This window comes from Aulonocara stuartgranti (assembly GCF_965226115.1).
Source record: "Aulonocara stuartgranti genome assembly, chromosome: 8".
NCBI classification, from domain to species: domain Eukaryota; kingdom Metazoa; phylum Chordata; class Actinopteri; order Cichliformes; family Cichlidae; genus Aulonocara; species Aulonocara stuartgranti.
The window spans coordinates 4005507-4025000 of record NC_138959.1 but is presented as its reverse complement, the minus strand read 5'-3'; the positions used below and the strand labels follow the sequence as shown (position 1 = coordinate 4025000).

Sequence of the window (19494 nt, the reverse complement as noted above, 5' to 3'; positions counted from 1 at the left end):
CTCTTTGGCCAGCAGTGGCCAAGGCTGTGCTGCTGACACACACTTTTACACACTTAGAGGCTAGTAATGAGAAATGTTTGGACGCAGCCTTGAGCAGGTTTTGGAATGTGTTCCCGACAGCTGAAATATGGCATCAGTGGCCCAATCACAATCATTCTCTGGCTTTTTAGTCTCCCCTCAACTCTAATGAACACAGAAGAATGAATCATGCAGGGAGGTCAGCATGGCAACTTTGTATAAGCATGTGTGGGAGGAACAAACATCTTGTTCTGTGAGTTTGCATTATTAGCATCCAGTAGAGAATGAAACAGACAATTTAATAGTTTAAGGGGACAGAGGGATTTATGATCTTGATATGGAAGGCCAGAATATTCGAGTCCAAGTTTAGGCTTGGTTTTGATAAATGGAGGTAATTCCTTGGAATTATCCTCAGTGGGCTTGTACACGGGTTTGCATCCATGCAAGCAAGGCAGAAATATGACAGTGACATCAGTGTCAACTTTAAAGATTCAGCAATGTGAGTAAAATAAAACAATTCAAGGGCAATTCATCAGATGGACTGGCAGCACCGATAACAGCTGAAGAGCCGTAATAACAAAGGTGGTGCCAGTAGCAAGCTGGGAGGAGGTGGCAGCCCATTAACCATCACCAGGAGCAATAATAGCATGGTGGAGTTAAGGAGAAAAAACACCATGCAGGGCTGTAGCTGCTTTACACACGGATGAGTAATGCCATGATTTAAGTAACACGAGCTGCTCTGGGTTTTATGTGAACATTTGCCTACTTGAATTTACTAAACAAATGAGATACTAGAGGGAGGACTGGAATAAATTCACCTGAAATCAGTATGCAGTAAAACTGAGGCTCAAATGGAAAATGTCAGCATGTTCAGAGATGCTTTTTTAAAAGGAGATCTGATGAGCAAAGGTCAGCCATTAAAATCTGTCATCGGTAGGAGGTGGCAAAGTTTTGCCAGGGCTTCAAAACCAGTCGAAGGAGCCCAGAGGGGCCGTCAGTTCATTCAGTTATGTAAGAATTATGTAATCCAGCACTCATTACAGATAAAACAAGACACGGTGCTCAATTAGTATATCACCGGTGAATAAATTCAGTTAATATATGCAGGTGCATGTCCAAAGAGGGCCTCTCTTTCAATGTCAGGTTTATCCTCTGTTTTATTTATTTCTAATCAAATTATCTGATTTCCTGTGGGATCCCCTGACTCAGTCCCCACCGCATCACCCAAATGGAAACTTTGGAAATGCCTCTGAAATATAGACTCACCCAACACTTTTTAGGTACATCTTGAGACCCCCTGGTGTCTCTGGAGCTGCCTTTGTTCTCTGTGGCACAGATTCAACAAGGTGCTGGAGAAATTCCATGTTCACATGAAAACATTGCACAGTTGTTGCAGATTAATCAGCTGTACACCTGTGATGTGAAACTCTCATTCCTCTGCATGCCAACGGTGCTCTGTTCGATTGAGGTCTGGGGACTGTGGAGGCCATTTCAATAAAATGAACTCATGCATCTAACTAAATGCATCAAATTCCTGCCATGTGATTGGCTCATGACATACTTGCATTAGCGAGCAGTTGAACAGGTGTACCTAATGAAATGGCTCATTCATGTATGTAGATGATAGCATTAAAACCATTGCATTTTCTTCAGAGAAACACAAAAGGAAACATTTTCCACAACTGGCTGTGAATTTGGAGAATTTTGGCCTCCTTGACCTGTTCTGGAGGCGCTCCTGAAGGCACTTCCTGCCATCAGGGAGGGCTGTTACCATGGGGTGATGTTTGGCAGCCGCAATTAGGGATGGGTATTGATAAGATTTTAACGATTCCGATTCCATTTTCGATTCTGTTTAACGATTCGATTCCTTATCGATTCTTTTTTTTTAAAAAAGGAGAACACTAAGGTCGATTAGCTTAGAACTGTGTTTTATATCTTCTCTTTGAACAAGATAGAAATTTAGGAGTAACATGGCCTTACAAACCCAACAGTGAGATCTTAAGAGATTCACAGCCTACGGCTCTTCAATGGGTGTCACAGGGTCCCCAGGAAAAAAATGTATATGTAAAATAATAAAATAAATATTCTCCTGTAGCAATAACAAAGTTTAACATAAATTATTCTGTAGCAATTACACAAGAATATCCAGTAATGTCCCTGCCTACAATTAAACACATTCACTTACCAAAGTGAAATCGGGGGCATCTGCTGTGGCAAATGGGTCCAAGCCTTTGACCACAAACTTAGACACTGCTGGGTGACATTCGTCTATCCTGGCCTGAAAGGAGACGCTACCGGTAGACTGCAGCGAGAACTGCCAGCATCTGAGCCAGCCAGACTCTGTCTCTCTCATCATGGTTATCTAAATGCAACGCACAGTAATAGCAGGTTTTGTAATAAGGTAAATCGCGCTAACATAATATGCAATTCTAATTGATTAGTTACCTGCAGTATTAACGGGAGAGGACGTGGAAACGCTACCGCTGCTGCTGGGTTGAGCTTCGCTAGTCCGGAGCGGATCAAAAACACGACATTCGTTGAAAGCAATCGCGTGTTTTTTGAGCAAATGCTTTTGCATGTTCGTAGTGTTTCCTCCCTTTGATGAAATCTCTACTTTGCAAGTATTGCACGTTGCCCTGTTGTCATCCTTTCTCATAAAGTGTAACCAAACTTTTGAGCGTTTGTGCCGCTCAGGCGCCGTGTTTCCTACTGGGTAAAAGACGCTACTCAACGTGATGACGTCATTCGATAAGGGAATCGTTTTTAAAAGTGGCAAACGATTCCAAGGAATTGAAACAGTGGGAACCGGTTCTCAACAAGAACCGGTTTTCGATACCCATCCCTAGCCGCAATGTTCAGGTGTGTGGTAGTAACATTCAGATAACCATGTTTTCCCAGCAGGACCTTACACTGGAATGAGTAGAGGTGTGGGAATATCAGGTTTCTGCAACTGTCTTCCACCCAACAGCTTTGCATCTCCTGCCAAAGACAGAGAGGAGGGGGAGAAGCCATCTGTTGAGGGCTAGTTGAAGGTGGTGTCCCAACATCTGATAAGTACTGCATCAGTTATCCAAATCATTTCTCTCTCACATCACATCTGAGATAATTTAGCACTAACCAGAGTGCAGAAACTGCATTTATGAGATGTGGGATGTCCAGTGATTTTGCCATTAAGAGTTCTTAATTCCAGTTAATAGAGTTTAATATTTTCCTCAGTCCTTCCCACTGTTTTCTTTTTGTGTCTTTTCCTGTATCAAGTTTGTTTTTGCGTCTGAGTTTCCCGAGTTACTGTTACCTTCTTCCTGTTTTACTTTGATAGTTAGTTGCCGTCTGTGTCTTGTATCCAGTTTTACTTCCTCCCTGTGGTTTTATTGATTGTGCACCTGTGTCTCATTTCCTCCCAGCTGTGTCTAATTCTTTTGATTAGCCCTCAGTGTGGGAGTATAAATGGTGTTGTCTTCCCTTTGTCTTTTGTTACAGCAACTGTTTGTGTTCTTTCTCTGTTTCCTTGTGTAACTTCTGTTGGATTTCTTTGGCTTTATAGACTTACTCTTGGACTTGGACACACATATCTGCTTGCCAGTGCTGAGTAATGAATTAATAAACACACGCAGAGAGTCGAGAGGTGCAGTTCAGTGACTCAGAGTAGTGGATGAGGCCTAGCAGACAGCGATGGGTTACAACTACCTGCATGTGGACACCTGCTAAACGGGCCAGATCTCTAAATACAGTTTGGATAATGTACTTTGGGGTCTGTATCATTTTCATAAAGGAATGAACCTTCCACAGAGGTGAAATGTGTATCTTGCAGCAGGCTCTAAACACGTTTGTTCTGCTGTAAGTTTGGACACGTTAGCATGAGACTCATTTTTGGAGCCTCCAATGGCCGTTGGAGGAACTGCACATTTGGCAGCACTAGCTTCACTTTCAGCCCTGGAGGTTGCTGCTTGGTCTGAACTAATTTTAGCTGTTAAGCTTTACTGTTGTACTCTGAGCACCGACTACCAAGTGTGTCTACATTTTGTGATTGAGTCACTGCGCTTTTGTTCTCCGATTAAAAAATAAATCTGATATTATAGCAGGCCTGATCTGTAAAGATTGAAGTTTGGAGGAATTAAAAAAAATAATTAAAGCTTAGTTTGGAGTTGATTGCTTCTGTAACACAATTGTCATCAAACTGAAACTCTTTCCAGAGGAACAAATCTAATCTCGACAATCACACAATCAGATCGTTTCACATCTTTTTTCTTCATTTAGGAAACAAATCAAATTTTATAAGTAAAGACAACTGAACAAAACTGGGACAAAAGAGAATCTTATGACTGGAAAAAGGGTCGGCTGTTATTGCCCACTGCCCCCAGCTGAACACTGGTTTTACTGGGTAGCTCCCAGTTGTGATTGTGTGTATTTATTTGCATGTCGAGTTCACATTTTCACCAAACGGCTGGACCGAATAAGTCACGGTGAAATGTGGGACAGATGTTGTTGCACCATCACTGTAACACAGTTACTGTACAGTAAATCCCAGCAGGTATTGCAGCAGATGACCAGCAGTGCTCAGCCTGGTAAGATACAGCGTCTCTTTGCCCCACATACAAACTCCCACCACCTCCCCCTTTACTGCATATTGTGTTTGCAGAAGGCTTCACATAATTTAAAGTGACAAGCCCCTGTCTCGACATTCCCTCCGTCTCTCCTGATCCCCCCCACCCCCACTGCCTCTGTTTTATAACCTTCTTTTCTTTCCTGCCATGGATACACACCGGTATGTTGCTGAAGAATTACATCTGTGACCACCTCGGACGCTTTTCTTTCAGACAGTACAGCTACAAATATTTCTGTTGCCAGGCTGAATCCACAGACTGGCAACATTTCGGATTCACAGGCGCGAATGCAGACGAGTCATGGTGATGCACACCCCGACCCCGACCATTTCCAGAACCGTGGAACTTTGAACACCATGGGAACTTTCTGAGTGGTGTTTACTCAGCATGGCACTATCATTATGCAGCTTTAGATGGATTTCTAATAAAATAAGCATAAATTATACATGCAAGGGCATCTGTAGCTTCAAGCTGTATGACAGTTTCTTAACTTTGAGTTTATAAAGTCAAAAGTCTTGCTTTAGTGCATCTGTGCTGCTCGGCAGGTCAATAAGAGGACCCGACGGGACAGATCAATAATGCACAGAGGCTCCGGCCGTCGAACGCTACACTACAGGGCCTGTAATTTACAGTTTGTTTGTACTCCACCGCCGGTACATTATGTGCCTGTGTGTCTCGATGCATCACTCCCACTCCCATTAGCTGCAGAATAAAGTCAGGGGATGTGGCTGAAAACTCAACAGATAACCTCTGATCAGATTGAAGCTCTGTATTTGATTCAAATACCACGGGGTCAGCGTCCTTGCTGTGTTTTATCAGATCCTCCTGCAGTGCTGCTGCTGTTTACTTTCTTCCTCTCTCTCTCTCTTTAGAGGGTTTAAACACTTTCATCATGCACAGCACAGAGCTGCTATCCCTTAAAAGTGGAAACAAGCACCAAAATCTGAGAGTTTACCCTGATGCCATTCATTAGAAAAATCCCATCAGCAGCTTGAATTTTCTTGAATTGTCAAAATAACCATCGAGCAGCTATTTTACTGCAGAATTTTGACATTTCTGAAGTTTCACTGATGATCTCTCTATTTCTGACCATGACTAAGTCAAATTTATTCCCCAGAGCTTCCTTTACTTATTTCTTTTAATGTAAATCATCACAAACCTGCAATGGATCCATCCTGGGGATGAACCTCCCACCTCAACACTTCATCATCAGCTGCTCTTTGTTATGCAGTATGGCCCTCGAAGAACAGCAGCTATCTAAGCGAAGCCTTTCAGTTGAAGAATTTTGCCAACAAGTGGATTCTTTTATTGATTAACTTCACTTTTATAACTGAAACCTGACTGTCAGTGCTGTGCTCTCTGTTAAGGTGGCAGAGCAGATATATTCCCTCAATCCTCTTTCATGTGATTGATGATTTTCTTTGGCACAAAAAAAGGCCAAGACCTCAAAGCCAAAAGCTAAAAATGAAATACTCTGACAGGGTTTGCAGTAAAGGTTGAAATTAGAAACAATTTCCACAAATGAACCTTTTTATTTATATGCTGTGCAGGAGAGTGAAATATTTCTGCTTCATCCTCTTACCAAACATTTCAAAACAGGTGGTCCGGGTCATAAACTCAATGAGCACATTAGTAAGTCAGGTGTATCCTGTTCCTTATCCTCTCCCTGCACATTATTTTCCTTTCTGTGTCTCCTTATAACTTGTGCATAAATAATGAAACTAAGCCTGTTCACTCATGCAAACAGCGCGCCGACTGTAACGGATCACCTCCACGAGGCCAGCCGTGCTTTATGCGTCAGCGGTCACAAGGGGGCACTAAACTGTTCCCCATGCACGGAGACTTCATTCCCATTCATGTCACTGTTTCCTTGACAGACTTTGACACGTGTGTGAGGCAGCGCTGCTGTCATGTGATAGCGAGAGATTTTGCTGTTCGACAGTTTTTTCTTTCGCCTCTGGGTTCCTGGGATAGTTGCAGTTGTTGGAATAGACAGATGTTCCCACTGTTTTCACACGGGGTATTTTGCCTGAGGTGTGTTTGTGTAACAGAACGACAGCAGTGTGTGTGTGTGTGTGTGTGTGTGTGTGTGTGTGTGTGTGTGTGTGTGTGTGTGTGTGTGTGTGTATAGGGGGAGAGAACAGAGTGTTTTGTTGTGTACTGTGCAGGTTGCTGAAGGACAAAGTGAGTTTTTATGGCTGTTACTGCAGTATCATCGTTGGCCCTCACATTAACACTCACTGCTGACAAACCTCAAGGTCCAAACTATTAACTACAGCATGTTTAGACAGTTGGATCAGTGATATCAGAGATAACCACCTCATTCACTCACAGCCCAATGAGCAGATTAAAGCACATCTGCCTGTCCATTCTTTTACCAGCTGACTATAAACAGCATGTACAGTACATGCTACTGGAGTCTTATAATGCTCATGGAATGAAAGCTCGAATGGTGGAATAACAAATTACATTTATTACATTTAATTTTTATTACATTAAAATCAAAAATCTCTTTCATAAGAGTGTACTTTCCAAGAATCATGAGCAATAACAATTAAACACAGAAATGGCCTTAAATTTGTGGAGTTCTTACTGATCTGCTGTTTGGGACAGATGGAAAGAATCTTAAGACCTAAAACAATAACTTCCCACACATTTTTGATGAATGCAATTCAGTAAGCGAGACAAGAATAACCTTATGAATGATAACATACAGGTGGTTGCGTGCAACACATGACACAGCGGACATAATGCATATTGACTGCTATTTTGTTGCTAAATCTTTTGCATTGTTTTTAAGCAGCTATTAACCTCCGAGTTCAAATATCTGTTCGGGTGTAAAGGGATGAATCCGTGCCAGTTCATCCGATGGCTCCCACCTGACCATCACAGACTTGGTTGGGAAAGATGGCCAGAATAAAACAAAGATTCAGGCTCCTGTTGTCATTCCCCCCAAAATGTTAAAATCCCATTAGCTTTAATTATCAACTAATCAAGAACTAATGATTTTTTAGGTAAATCTGTGATGGTCAGGTGGGAAATGTTTTAAAATGTTGATGAACTGAGATGGAATGACTCCAATTTCAAGTGAGTTTCTCTCTCGTGCAGCTGCTTTTCCTGTGGTATCGTGTGTACTGGTGCACATGAGCCTGAAAATCATGCCACTGTTTTCAGATTTCATCGTAAGACATGATCTTGTTACCAAAGACATTTTTCACTGTCTCACCATTCACTCTTTAAATTCCCCTCCCTTCCATCTTCTGGCTGCAGGTCGAGAGAAGAGAAAGGGTCCCATGATCTCTGCCGGCGATGCCGAGTTCCCCCGGGATTACCACACCCTGGCTGCCACTGGTGGCCGCGGGGCCCGACGGTTCCCCGACAACAGCAACGGGGGCTTCACGTCGTCCTCGCTGGACCGCCGGCACAACTCTGTGGCCGCCAAGAGCCTGGAGGCCCTGAACAGCATCCACAAGGCTGACATAGAGCGTCAGCGAGACGCCATCATGGACCTCCAGAAAAACAAGTTCTCCAACAGCCCCAGCAGCATGTCACAGGGCTCCCCCGCTGCGGGCCGACAGGTACTTTCACACTTTCTGCTCTGACGTGAACAAACCAAAAAGAAACAATGAGCGGACGAATACTTCCCTTTGTGACATGAGTAATTATAACTGCAGCAGTGGTGGTCTTGGCACTTTAATCCTTGTTAATTCTACTTATAATGAGCTAAATCTCTCGCATTCACTCCCAATTTCCATAAAAATAGAAGGTGGGATTATTTTCCTGTTTCCATCAATCCTCCTGAGGACGATTGGTGCAGGATACACCACCTTCATCGTGACTCATACTGTTTATCTTAGCAGGCGGAAAGAAGTTTCTAATCAGTCGGCTGCAGTTTATGTGGTTTCTTTTATAGTTTGTCAGGAAATCGAGCGAACAGTCCTGCGAGAATACCTACAGAAGGCAGCGTGCATACGCAAAATGATGAAGGGAACTCAAATGGCAGGTTTTTTAAGTCACAGTAGACACTTTGCTTTCAGTGTGAGCTTCTGTCTTGTCACTGATGACAACAGCTGAGGTTATTGGAGTTAACTAAAATGAAAATAAACCAGGCGTGAAAAAAAAACACATTATAAGAATAAAAACTAGAATTCTGAAATCAACAAAAACCACCTGAAACCAGATTTTACTGCCCTGTCACTTTAATAAAAGTCATTTATCAATCCAACTCAATTCAACAACTTAAACATGACTCCATTTTTTTTAACTCCGACCATCCAATCTACCAATCGTTTTTACTCAGAGATCGTGTGTTTAAATTCAGAAGACAGAAATTCGATATTTATTTTTACCTTCTCCTGTATAAAACTATACAAAGGGTCAGTTAAGGTTTGCTCTGCTGCCTTGGTGGGGGACTAATTAAATCGACACCGTATACTTCACCTAGTATGCTCAAACCCACCTCCTCCGGCTCCTTTCGATTTTGTGTAGCAGCTCTACTCCGAGCCTCTCCTGAAGGAGCTGCTCACCCTGTCTCTAAGGGAGAGCCCAGACAGCCTTTGGAGGAAGCTCATTTCTGCCACGATCCTACTCTTTTGGCACGCACAGCTTGTGTCCATAGACGAGGGCAGGAACATGGCTGTTTGTGTTTCACAACTTCCTCTCATTACCACAGCAGACTGATACAGCATCCACACCACTGCAGAAGCTGTGCAAATACATCTGTCAGTGTCCCGCTCCACTCACTTCTCACTTGTAAACCAGAGATACTCCAGGCAGGAGAGGGCAATCCAGCCCTTTCCAGTGGAGAATCACAGCTCAGACTCAGAGGGGCTAATTCTCTTTCCATGTGCTTCACACTTGGCTGCTCCAAATCGCCCCAGCGCAAGCTAGAGGTCACGTTTGATGAAGTCAGGAGGCAAGGATCGTCTGCAAAAAGAAAAGAGGATGATATCCTCTGCCTCTGCTCCCAGCAAATGTGTTCGGTATCGCTGACAGGGCAGCATGTCACAATTCAAATCATAAATATATCCATACATATCCATATCATATGAAAGGAAATATATAAGACATTGGAATAAAATTAGTTTGACAGTGACTTTCATCCATGTAGCCAGCTCCTACGCGAACAGATCAGAAAAAGTAAATGAATTCAGTACAAAAAGCAAAATAATTGGTGGTCATAGGGAACAAAAATACACCATCTGTTAAAGTTATTGATGGTTTTCTGGTCCTGTGCAACATTTTAATTGGTCAACAGATTTCTAGGATTGAACTAGGACTGATTCAGTGGTTTTAGAACCTCCCAGTAAGGACTTGTTTCCTTATGAAGTCCTAATTTGATCAATAAAAGCTCATATCGTGTATGGATTATGACACAGAGCCACATCCACAGTTTTATACAAATCTAGAGGGGGGTGCATCCTCGGGGGAGGTAAGAGTGCTCTCCGAGGGCTGTCGGCTTCTACATGTGAACATTTTCTTCCTGAGAGATAATAGCAGCACATCAGCGGGCCTGCAAACCCAAACAAGAGCATTATGTGGCGAGACGCCTCTGTGGCTTTAGACACACGGATGCAGTGGAGGCATGTCTATGACCTGCTCGCTGGGCCAGAAATGGCCACCTTCTCAGCGGTTATTACCTGAAAAACGTCAGCAATAGAATATGGAGAAAAGAATTGAAGTGAGACAGCGAGCGAATGTCAAAATGTGAGACACCTCCCTTCATCAAATCTCCTCCCTCCCTTTGCTCTGTCTTTTTTTTTCTTTGCTTCATATTCTCAGCTTCACTCTGCCATCCATCAACGCATGCTCTCATTTGATACCTGTGACAGATGGTCTGCTGCAGCTCTTCTCTGTTCGGCTTTAGGGAATAACATTCAGCCATAGGGGCTTATTTTCAGTCTTTCTCAGAAGGAGATGATGTCATATCTAAAATGCGGGGCTGGAGCAAACAGCACCTGCCGGGGCTACAAAAATAAAGAAAAACCGCCGTTCCTCTAATGGCCACTTGAGTCTGGTTTCAAAAACGAGTCAATCCCGACAGACTTAAAATGTTAAAATGTACAACTTTACAGTGTGTCATGTCACGTTGCTATGTCCATTTTTCATAGTCTGTAGGGTCATTTGTGTCATTTGTGTCATGAATAGATTCATTTATCAGTTTTCTGATTTTTACCCCTGGTGGCTGGAACATGTACACTATCTATAGAGACCAAACATACTTTTAGGGATGTAAAGTTGAAAATTTTAACTTGGGGTTTATTTTGGTTTTCCAGAAAACCTCTGCTGGCCATTAGAGGAACTACAGTTTATTTCACTTCCATCTTGACTTTTTTTGCATTTATCTTTATTAGCACCCAAGGTTTCTCTAAGTTATAAAAGCAATAGATCCAATAAATTTTGTCCTTTGTCAGGACACATCGTCATGTAAACTTTAAAAAGATCCTTCTGTACTCAATCCTGGTGCCAACCAGTGTGATGCTGTACCTTATTAGTGAAGGAAGAAGCCTGAATGACTCATACAAATGGTCAGCTAAGCTGACCTGGATCTGTTGCCTGAGAGAAAGTCAGAGGGACTAAAATGGTAAATGGCCTGCATTTGTATAGCGCTTTTCTAGTCCATAGGACCCCAAAGCGCTTTACACTACATTCAGTCATTCACCCATTCACACACACATTCACACACTGGCGAATGTCTCTGGGTTTCATGAGATGCTTTTCCAGGGTCACAGAACTGGACTTGGCCTAACTTTGGTTTTCTGTGCAGGAGAAATGAGGGCAAATCCAGGTAGGGTACAACTCACTGCAAGCCGAGTCGCTCTGACCGGCTGTTGTTTAAAGAAAGCTCCAACATATAAAGGAGAGCCAGAATCCAAAGTGCTTGTTGAACCCCCAAGTTAAGGTCAGGCTGTCCTCATTCTTATGGGGAAAAAATGTGCAGATTTGTCAAAGGCTCTAGTGTGTCCTAGTTATACAGAAGACATTCCTGCACCGAGTTCTGGAATTACTGAGATAGTGCTGTCAGTTTCAACACATTATTTTTCTGCAGCAAACGGGTGCATTTTACCCCAAACAGGATTATTATATAGGCCAAAGTCTGCATTTGGAGCTTTGAAGGCTGGTGGTGACATCAGTTGCAGGTTTGTCCATCCCATCAGAACATTTACTTTCCACGTTGTTTGGCATTTCTTTCACTTGCCAATTTTAGCTTTTCTTTCACTTCTTTTTAGTGCTTTAGAGACTAAAACTCGGTTAGAATTGGAAAAACATTGTGGTTTTTATAAAAACCTTCAGGAGAGAAATGAAAGAAAAGAAAAAAATCCCTTCACAACAATATCCCTCCTTATTAATAAATGATGGTTTGGGAATGACGATCCCACCTACCAACACTATAACCCAGTTTGTGAATGAGCCACGCCGGCGGTTGTAACAAAACAGCAAAGACCAACCTGGTTGTTGACCATCAAACATCTTTACATAGGCTTCCTTTGTCTCTGAACTTGGACTGTTATCACTCTGCATCCAGTGTTCCCATTGGATGAAGGCACTTGGTATATAACGGCGTGATGAAAGCTGGATCTGACCATAAAACATCCTCATCTGATTACAAAAAAATGGCTAACAACTTGATATTCACAAGTTGTTGGACAATAAGCGCCGCCTGCTTTAGTGTTTTATTCAAGAAGATATGAAAGTAGTGATTGAGCCCATAAACAAAAGTGTTTCCTGAGGTCAAAGATTCATAGTTTTCCCATAGACTTCTATAAAGTCTGATCACTTTTTGCAACCGGACCGATAACCGCCCTGCTAGCCATGAGAAAGAATGTGTTATTAAGGTAATTCTGGATGGGCTTGACTTTTGAGACTCAGAAGCAATGTTCCCTCTAATTTTTCACGTGTCTGAGCGAACACACAAACTCCCTGAGCGTCCCTTGGACCACTGTGAGCAACAGCAGACGTGTGCACTGTGGTCACGCCAGCATCCAATCCATCCAAGATACATGGTTTATTAAAATAATCAAATTACAGCATTTACATTTATTTTTTAATTAACTGCTTTAGCCCACTTACAAAGAAAATGTAAAAAAAAACTTGTTCATGACCTGTGTAGCATGTTAACACCATTGGAAGTAAAAATAACTTGAACTCCAATTTTGAAAACACAACTTTCTTTTTTTTTATTTTTTATTTTTTTTATAAAGCTCTGACTTGTATTATGAGTCTGTGGTCTGGGAGAGAGTCTGTAACTCTGCAAAATACAGTATATATTGACCAATGTTGGGCAATTAATTATATAGTTACTTCTTCAAAAAAGTAACTGAGTTATGCAAACAAAGTTTTTTGCAGCTGTTTACCTAAAAATGCAGCCAAGGCGTTTTTTTAAAATAAACATTTCAAACTATTTACAGAACAATCAGCTGTTCTGCATCAAATTATTTGTGCCACTCCTAAAAATAATTTCTGTCCACTATGAGATGAAGGAGAACAACAGCCTGATACCTGCAGGCCTGACAGCAGCAGATGTATCACTGCTGTAACACCTGTAACACTCAGCAGTCACCTCATGGTGTCTAACAGTTTGGTCAGGACTGGACTGGGACAAAAAATCGGCCCGGCCCCCCAGGTATTATAGGAAAAGCCATAAAGCCTTTGAATGAAAACAGACACTGTTGTGACAGTGATGTACAGTCTTGTTGGTATATGTATGATTTCTATACATTTTACATCAGATAAAAACTTTGGTTGTAAGATTCAGATAATTATTTAATAAAAGTGAGACATTTTAAATGAGAATAAGAAAGAAAACTATTTCCTTGTGCCCCCCTTTTCCCTGTTTCCCTACCTGCCCCCCTGGCAGCACTTTGCTAGATTCGCCCCTGCACAGTTACCAGCTGTCAGCTACATAAAAAAAAGGATCCTGGTGTTATTTGTCTCTCAGAAACAGTTCATAACTCCCCTTCAACTCATTTATGTCACCTAAAAGGTAAACCTGTTTCTCCATCACCTGTTCAGCTCTGATGATCCAGTAAGGACATCTCCTGGTTTCATCTTCATGTTTCCCTCTCACCACATATCCAAACCGACATCATGACCAGCAGCTTTTACAGCTGTGGCTCCAGCAAACATCAGCTGATACTAGAAATTAATATTAAATAAATTCTAACAACAGTTGATTAAGCTTAAACGTGCTGCTGTTGTTTAGCGCCACATCCACCGTTTCCTCTTTCTGGCGCAAAGTGGGATAAACAAACAAGAGAGGAATGTCATGGTCCTGGGTCGGTGACCCAGTGTTTTTGGTTATGTACCTTTACTTTTGATAGTTTTGTATTTTCTAGCATTTAGTGGTGTTCCCTCTGGTTGATGTCTTCCCTGCTTGTGCATTTCCTTAGTGTAGTAAGTCTCTGTGTTTAGTCCGCGTCTCTGAGTCTGTGTCATTACGTGTATGTGTTTCCTGTTTTACTTTGAAGGGCTCTGTCTTATGTCAGTGGGTTCTGTTTACGTTTCCCCTGCCTTGTCAGTTATCATGTATTCCAGGTGTGTTCCCCTCCTGTTTCCCATCCCCTGATTCCTGGCATGTGTATTTATAGTGTGTGTTACCGTGTCCTCGTTGCTGGTTCGTCTGTGTTGTTTCCCCTCGGTCTCCCTGCATGTATTTCCCCGGACCTCCCTGCACCGTCATTCCTGGTTTGTGTGTTAGTTTACCCAGTTTAGGTTTCAGTTTCATGTTCCTAGCGCCTTTGTTGTTTGCATTTTTGTTGTTAATAAACACTCACCTGCACCAGAGCTGCCGCCTTTTGGTCCTATATATATTCCACACGGCTTGCCCCCGCAAACCGTGACAGAACGAACCAGCCACCATGGACCCAGCGGCAGTCAATCCGTCCGAGGAGCTCCAGGATGACATCGGCTACAATGTGGAGATCCTCCTCGGGCTGTGGCTGGAGAATCCTCCGCACGAGCTTCACCTCGCCGTGGAAGGTCGGCTACAACGGCTCTTTTCCGGCCTGCCATGGCTACTAAATTCACTTCCTCCGACCATACAGGCTTTTCTCCGGCACACACCCCACCTTCTCTCAGCCACTCCTGCCTCGCTGCCCGACTCGCCGGATGTGATCTTGCCCGGCCCGTCGGAGCCGTCTGCGGGGAGGAGACGCCGATCGCGCCGCAAGCGCGCCACCCCACAGCTGGACGTTCGGACATCTAATTCGCCGGCTGTGGTGAATGAGGACTGTTTTCCATTTGCGGACTGTATGACTGTTCATTCAGGGGCGGTGTTCTGTGCGGCAGATGACTTTGTGAACAGCATATCAGCTCCCCCGCAGCCAATCTTAGCCCAGTTAGCTCCCCCGCAGCCAGTGCCACCCTCAGCTCAGTCTCCAGTGCCACCCTCAGCTCAGTCTCCAGTGCCACCCTCAGCTCAGTCTCCAGTGCCACCCTCAGCTCAGTCTCCAGTGCCGCCTGTAGCGCAGGCCCCAGTAGCTCTAGTGCCGCCTGTAGCGCAGGCCCCAGTAGCTCTAGTGCCGCCTGTCGCGCAGGCCCCAGTAGCTCCAGTGCCGCCTGTCGCGCAGGCCCCAGTAGCTCCAGTGCCGCCTGTCGCGCAGGCCCCAGTAGCTCCAGTGCCGCCTGTCGCGCAGGCCCCAGTAGCTCCAGTGCCGCCTGTCGCGCAGGCCCCAGTAGCTCTGGCTCCAGCATTACCGGTTCCACCCGTTCACTCCGTGCAGGGAGAAGGCCTAAGTCCTACTCAAGGTGCTTTTCATGATTCAGCCGCCATTGGCACTGTTTGCCGCTCCAGGGCTTCCCCAGAGGCTAGGTCCCAGTCCTCAGCTGATTCTGGACCCCTGGAGTTTAAGCAGCCACCTGGGAAGTGCCCCGTGTCAGTGCTGTCTGAGCAGGGCCAGTGCTCAGCACAGCACCCATTTCCTTCATGTATGCCAGTGGACTCCATGCCTGCTGGCTTTGTGATGGCTTCTGCTGGAGGGTCCAAGGGGCCCGTCCAGCCTTCGTCTCGTATCTCCGCTGGAGGGTCCGAGGGACTGCTCCGGCCTTCGTCTCGTATCTCCGCTGGAGGGTCCGAGGGACTGCTCCGGCCTTCGTCTCGTGTCTCCGCTGGAGGGTCCGACGGACCGCTCCGGTCTTTGTTTCCTGTTTCCGCTGGGGGGCCCGAGGAGCCCGTCCAGCAGCCTTCCTCGTCAGCTGGTGGTTCCGGAGAACCACACCAGCCTCATGCCTCGTCGGCTGGAGGGTCCGAGGGGCCCGTTCAGCCTCCTGTCTCCGCTGGAGGGTCCGAGGGGCCCGTTCAGCAACCTTCCTCGTCAGCTGGGGGTTCAGGAGAACCGCACCAGCACCATGCCACATCAGCTGGAGGGCCCGAGGAGCCCATCCAGCCACCATCTGCTACGCCAGCTCCAGCCTGTGCTTCGTCAGCTGCAGCTCCAGCCTGTGCTTCGCCAGCTGCAGCTCCAGCCTGTGCTTCGTCAGCTGCAGCCTCAGAGCCTTCGTCAGCTGCGGCCTCAGAGCCTTCGTCAGCTGCGGCCTCATCAGAGTCTTCGTCCTCGTCTGGTCCGGCCTCATCAGAGTCTTCGTCCTCGTCTGGTCCGGCCTCATCAGAGTCTTCGTCCACGCCTGGTCCAGCTGCCTCTGCCTGTGCTTCTGCTACGCCTGGTCCAGCCTCTGCCTGTGCTCCTGTTACGCCTGGTCCTGCCTCTGCTTCAGCGTCGCCTGGTCCTGTGCCCTCCAAGCCTCGGCCGGTGCGCCTGACACTTGGGCGCCGCCGCTGCCTTCCGCGCGGCCAGCCCCCTGATCGCCATCGCCTGAGTGGCCGCCGCTGCCTTCCGCACGGCCGGCCCCCGGACCGCCATCGCCTGAGTGGCCGCCGTTGCCGTCCGCACGGCCGGCCTCCCGAACTGTATCCACGTCGCCGCCGTTGCCGTCCGCACGGTCGGCCCCCCGAACCGTTTTGGACTCCTGTGCTGTCGGCCCCCTGGCCGGCCCCCCCGAACCGTTTTGGACTCCTGTGCTGTCGGCCCCCTGGCCGGCCCCCTGAACTGTTTTGGACTCCTGTGCTGTCGGCCCCCTGGACTCTTCTGTTTTGGACTGTTTTTTTTTCCTGTGTTTTGGTGTGCTTCGTTTCTTTTGGTTTTGGGCTCGTTTTTTCTTTTTGTCTTTTGGCCTTCTGGTGCTCCGGTTTTGTTTTGCTTCGAGCCCTCCTTCCTGGGCCCCCGCCGCCCGCCCTGGTCGGGTTGTTTTCTGTTTTTTCTGGCTGTTTTTTTTCTTGTTGGGCTGTCTGGAGCCAGCCTTTGAGGGGGGGGGGGGGTACTGTCATGGTCCTGGGTCGGTGACCCAGTGTTTTTGGTTATGTACCTTTACTTTTGATAGTTTTGTATTTTCTAGCATTTAGTGGTGTTCCCTCTGGTTGATGTCTTCCCTGCTTGTGCATTTCCTTAGTGTAGTAAGTCTCTGTGTTTAGTCCGCGTCTCTGAGTCTGTGTCATTACGTGTATGTGTTTCCTGTTTTACTTTGAAGGGCTCTGTCTTATGTCAGTGGGTTCTGTTTACGTTTCCCCTGCCTTGTCAGTTATCATGTATTCCAGGTGTGTTCCCCTCCTGTTTCCCATCCCCTGATTCCTGGCATGTGTATTTATAGTGTGTGTTACCGTGTCCTCGTTGCTGGTTCGTCTGTGTTGTTTCCCCTCGGTCTCCCTGCATGTATTTCCCCGGACCTCCCTGCACCGTCATTCCTGGTTTGTGTGTTAGTTTACCCAGTTTAGGTTTCAGTTTCATGTTCCTAGCGCCTTTGTTGTTTGCATTTTTGTTGTTAATAAACACTCACCTGCACCAGAGCTGCCGCCTTTTGGTCCTATATATATTCCACACGGCTTGCCCCCGCAAACCGTGACAAGGAAAGCCGATCAGCTGATCATTAATCAGTTTCATGATTGAAGTAGCAACAGGAGAGGGAGGAGGAGAGAATGAGAGGAGAAGAGGCAGCTGCAGCGTAACGACAGAATAACTCCAGCTTTGTGTCTTTTTCCATTGTAGCTGAAGTCCGGGACAAACTGTTCCTTTTCACCTCAACACGAAACGCGTAATATTTTCTCTGAATACGAGATGATTCCGTCTTTTTACGGGATGGTTGGCAACTCTACTAACTAACCTTATGAATAAAATAAAGTTCACTATCAGTAACATAGCACCCACCCAGCTGTATAGAAACTCTGTCATGCTAGCTAGTACGCAGTACGAAAAAGTCAGCACAATGAAAATAAACCTAAACTTGGTTTATATCTGACCCAGATAGACTGCAGTCATAACTTCTTACCTGAAGTTCAGTTCACCTGACGCTCGGACCAGCGGCTGCCTCGGGTCTCTCCTCCTGCCTCCCCTTTCTCTCATCCTGCTGGCCTCCACCACTTGCCAATGTTACTGAATCTGAGGAAGCACTGCCACCACCAAACAACTGAGTTATTTTTACACTCCGACCAGCATCTGGCCAATCCACCACCTTTAATTGTTTATATCGTTACAAAGAAAAAAAAGTCACCGGGCCACCGAGCAAATGCCCAATATGCCCGATGGCCAATCCAGCTATGGTCGTGCTATCAGGTAACCCTTCGCGTACCAACTGTGGCACGCGTGCCGAGGGTTGCCGACCCCTAGTATATACGAATGTGAATCGCATTATTGGCTGGACTATGGGGTAAGGTGGCATTGTTCTAATCTCATACGGGAGCAGCCAGTCACTGACTAACACTGCAAAACAGAATTGTTAAAGTTTTAATTTTAATTTCAATTCAGGTTAGATTTTTTTTTGTGCGCAACACAGATTTTCTGTGCGCAGAGACAGTGCCAGCAGTGCACAATTGTGCACACGCGCAGCTTAGAGGGAACATTGCTCAGAAGCATGCCCTTGTTTTATCTACAGTCTGTGGTTTACTGTAACTTCAGAGTCAGCGTCTGACCATTTTCCAAACCAAGTAAGCTGGGTTGTTTTCAGATGTTTGAATTGTTTTCAAATGCTCCGTATTTTCCTTCTCCTCAGTTGATTGTTGCGTTGAGAATACCCCTTCAGTCTTATATCTTCCAAAAAGAACCAGTCTGCATACTGTATCATAATATTAGTGTGGAACGGGTTATTTAGTATTCGTATGTACATCCATCCATCTGATCGCGTGGGCAGCAGTTTAAGCAGAGACAGCCACGCCTCCCTCTCCCCACCCACCACTTCTAGCTGTCCTGGGACACTGAGGCATTCCCAGGGCAACAAACTCAATCTCTCCAGCCTGTCCTGTGTCTGCTCCTGGTTCTCTTGCCAGATGGGTATGCCCAAAGCACCTCACCTATAAGAACGTGTCCTCTGTGCCCCTCCCAAATGCCCAAGCCTATCTCTTAGCCCAGGCACATTTATGTATTATCACCTAAAGCAAAGAATTGCTGAAAATATCACAAATACTTTCAGATGTATTCTAGTCCCGACCTCATGAACTTTGTCTGTTGAGCAATGAGCAGCTGTGCTATTAATGTCTCCTACAGTCTGTGGCGTCATCCCTGTTTACAGCAGAGGAGTCCTTCCTCCTCTTTGCTCTGTGGCGGGCGGCTAATGCACAGACTGATTGATTACCTGTCCTGATTCCAGCTCTGTATTTAACACAGGCTGAAACTGATCTTCTCACATCACCCCCCTCCATGTGCTGCGTTTATTTACCCAGACCACACCTTCTTTCTACTGATGAAACAGGGTGGACCGAGGGAGAGGGAGAGAGAGATGGAGAAACAGGTGGAGTCTGCTGTCGTCATGGCAACCCACCGTTTCCCCATATAAGGCAACTGAGTGATATCATATGGTTGGCAATGCCTGGGCTTTGGAAGGAGGCACA

The 19494-nt window shown here is 45.6% G+C and overlaps 1 protein-coding gene across 4 annotated transcripts in view; it reads left to right on the top strand.

Annotated features, from left to right (window-relative positions):
• Positions 1–19494, top strand: part of LOC309712267 (SRC kinase signaling inhibitor 1-like) — a 144656-nt gene that overhangs the window by 48593 nt on the left and 76569 nt on the right. For all 4 annotated transcript variants that reach the window (XM_082542931.1, XM_082542929.1, XM_082542930.1 and 1 more), the window contains exon 2: positions 7893–8200. In XM_082542931.1, coding sequence (XP_082399057.1) covers positions 7916–8200 — 285 coding nt within the window. In that variant the 5' untranslated portion in view covers positions 7893–7915. The remainder of the gene's footprint in view (positions 1–7892; positions 8201–19494) is intronic.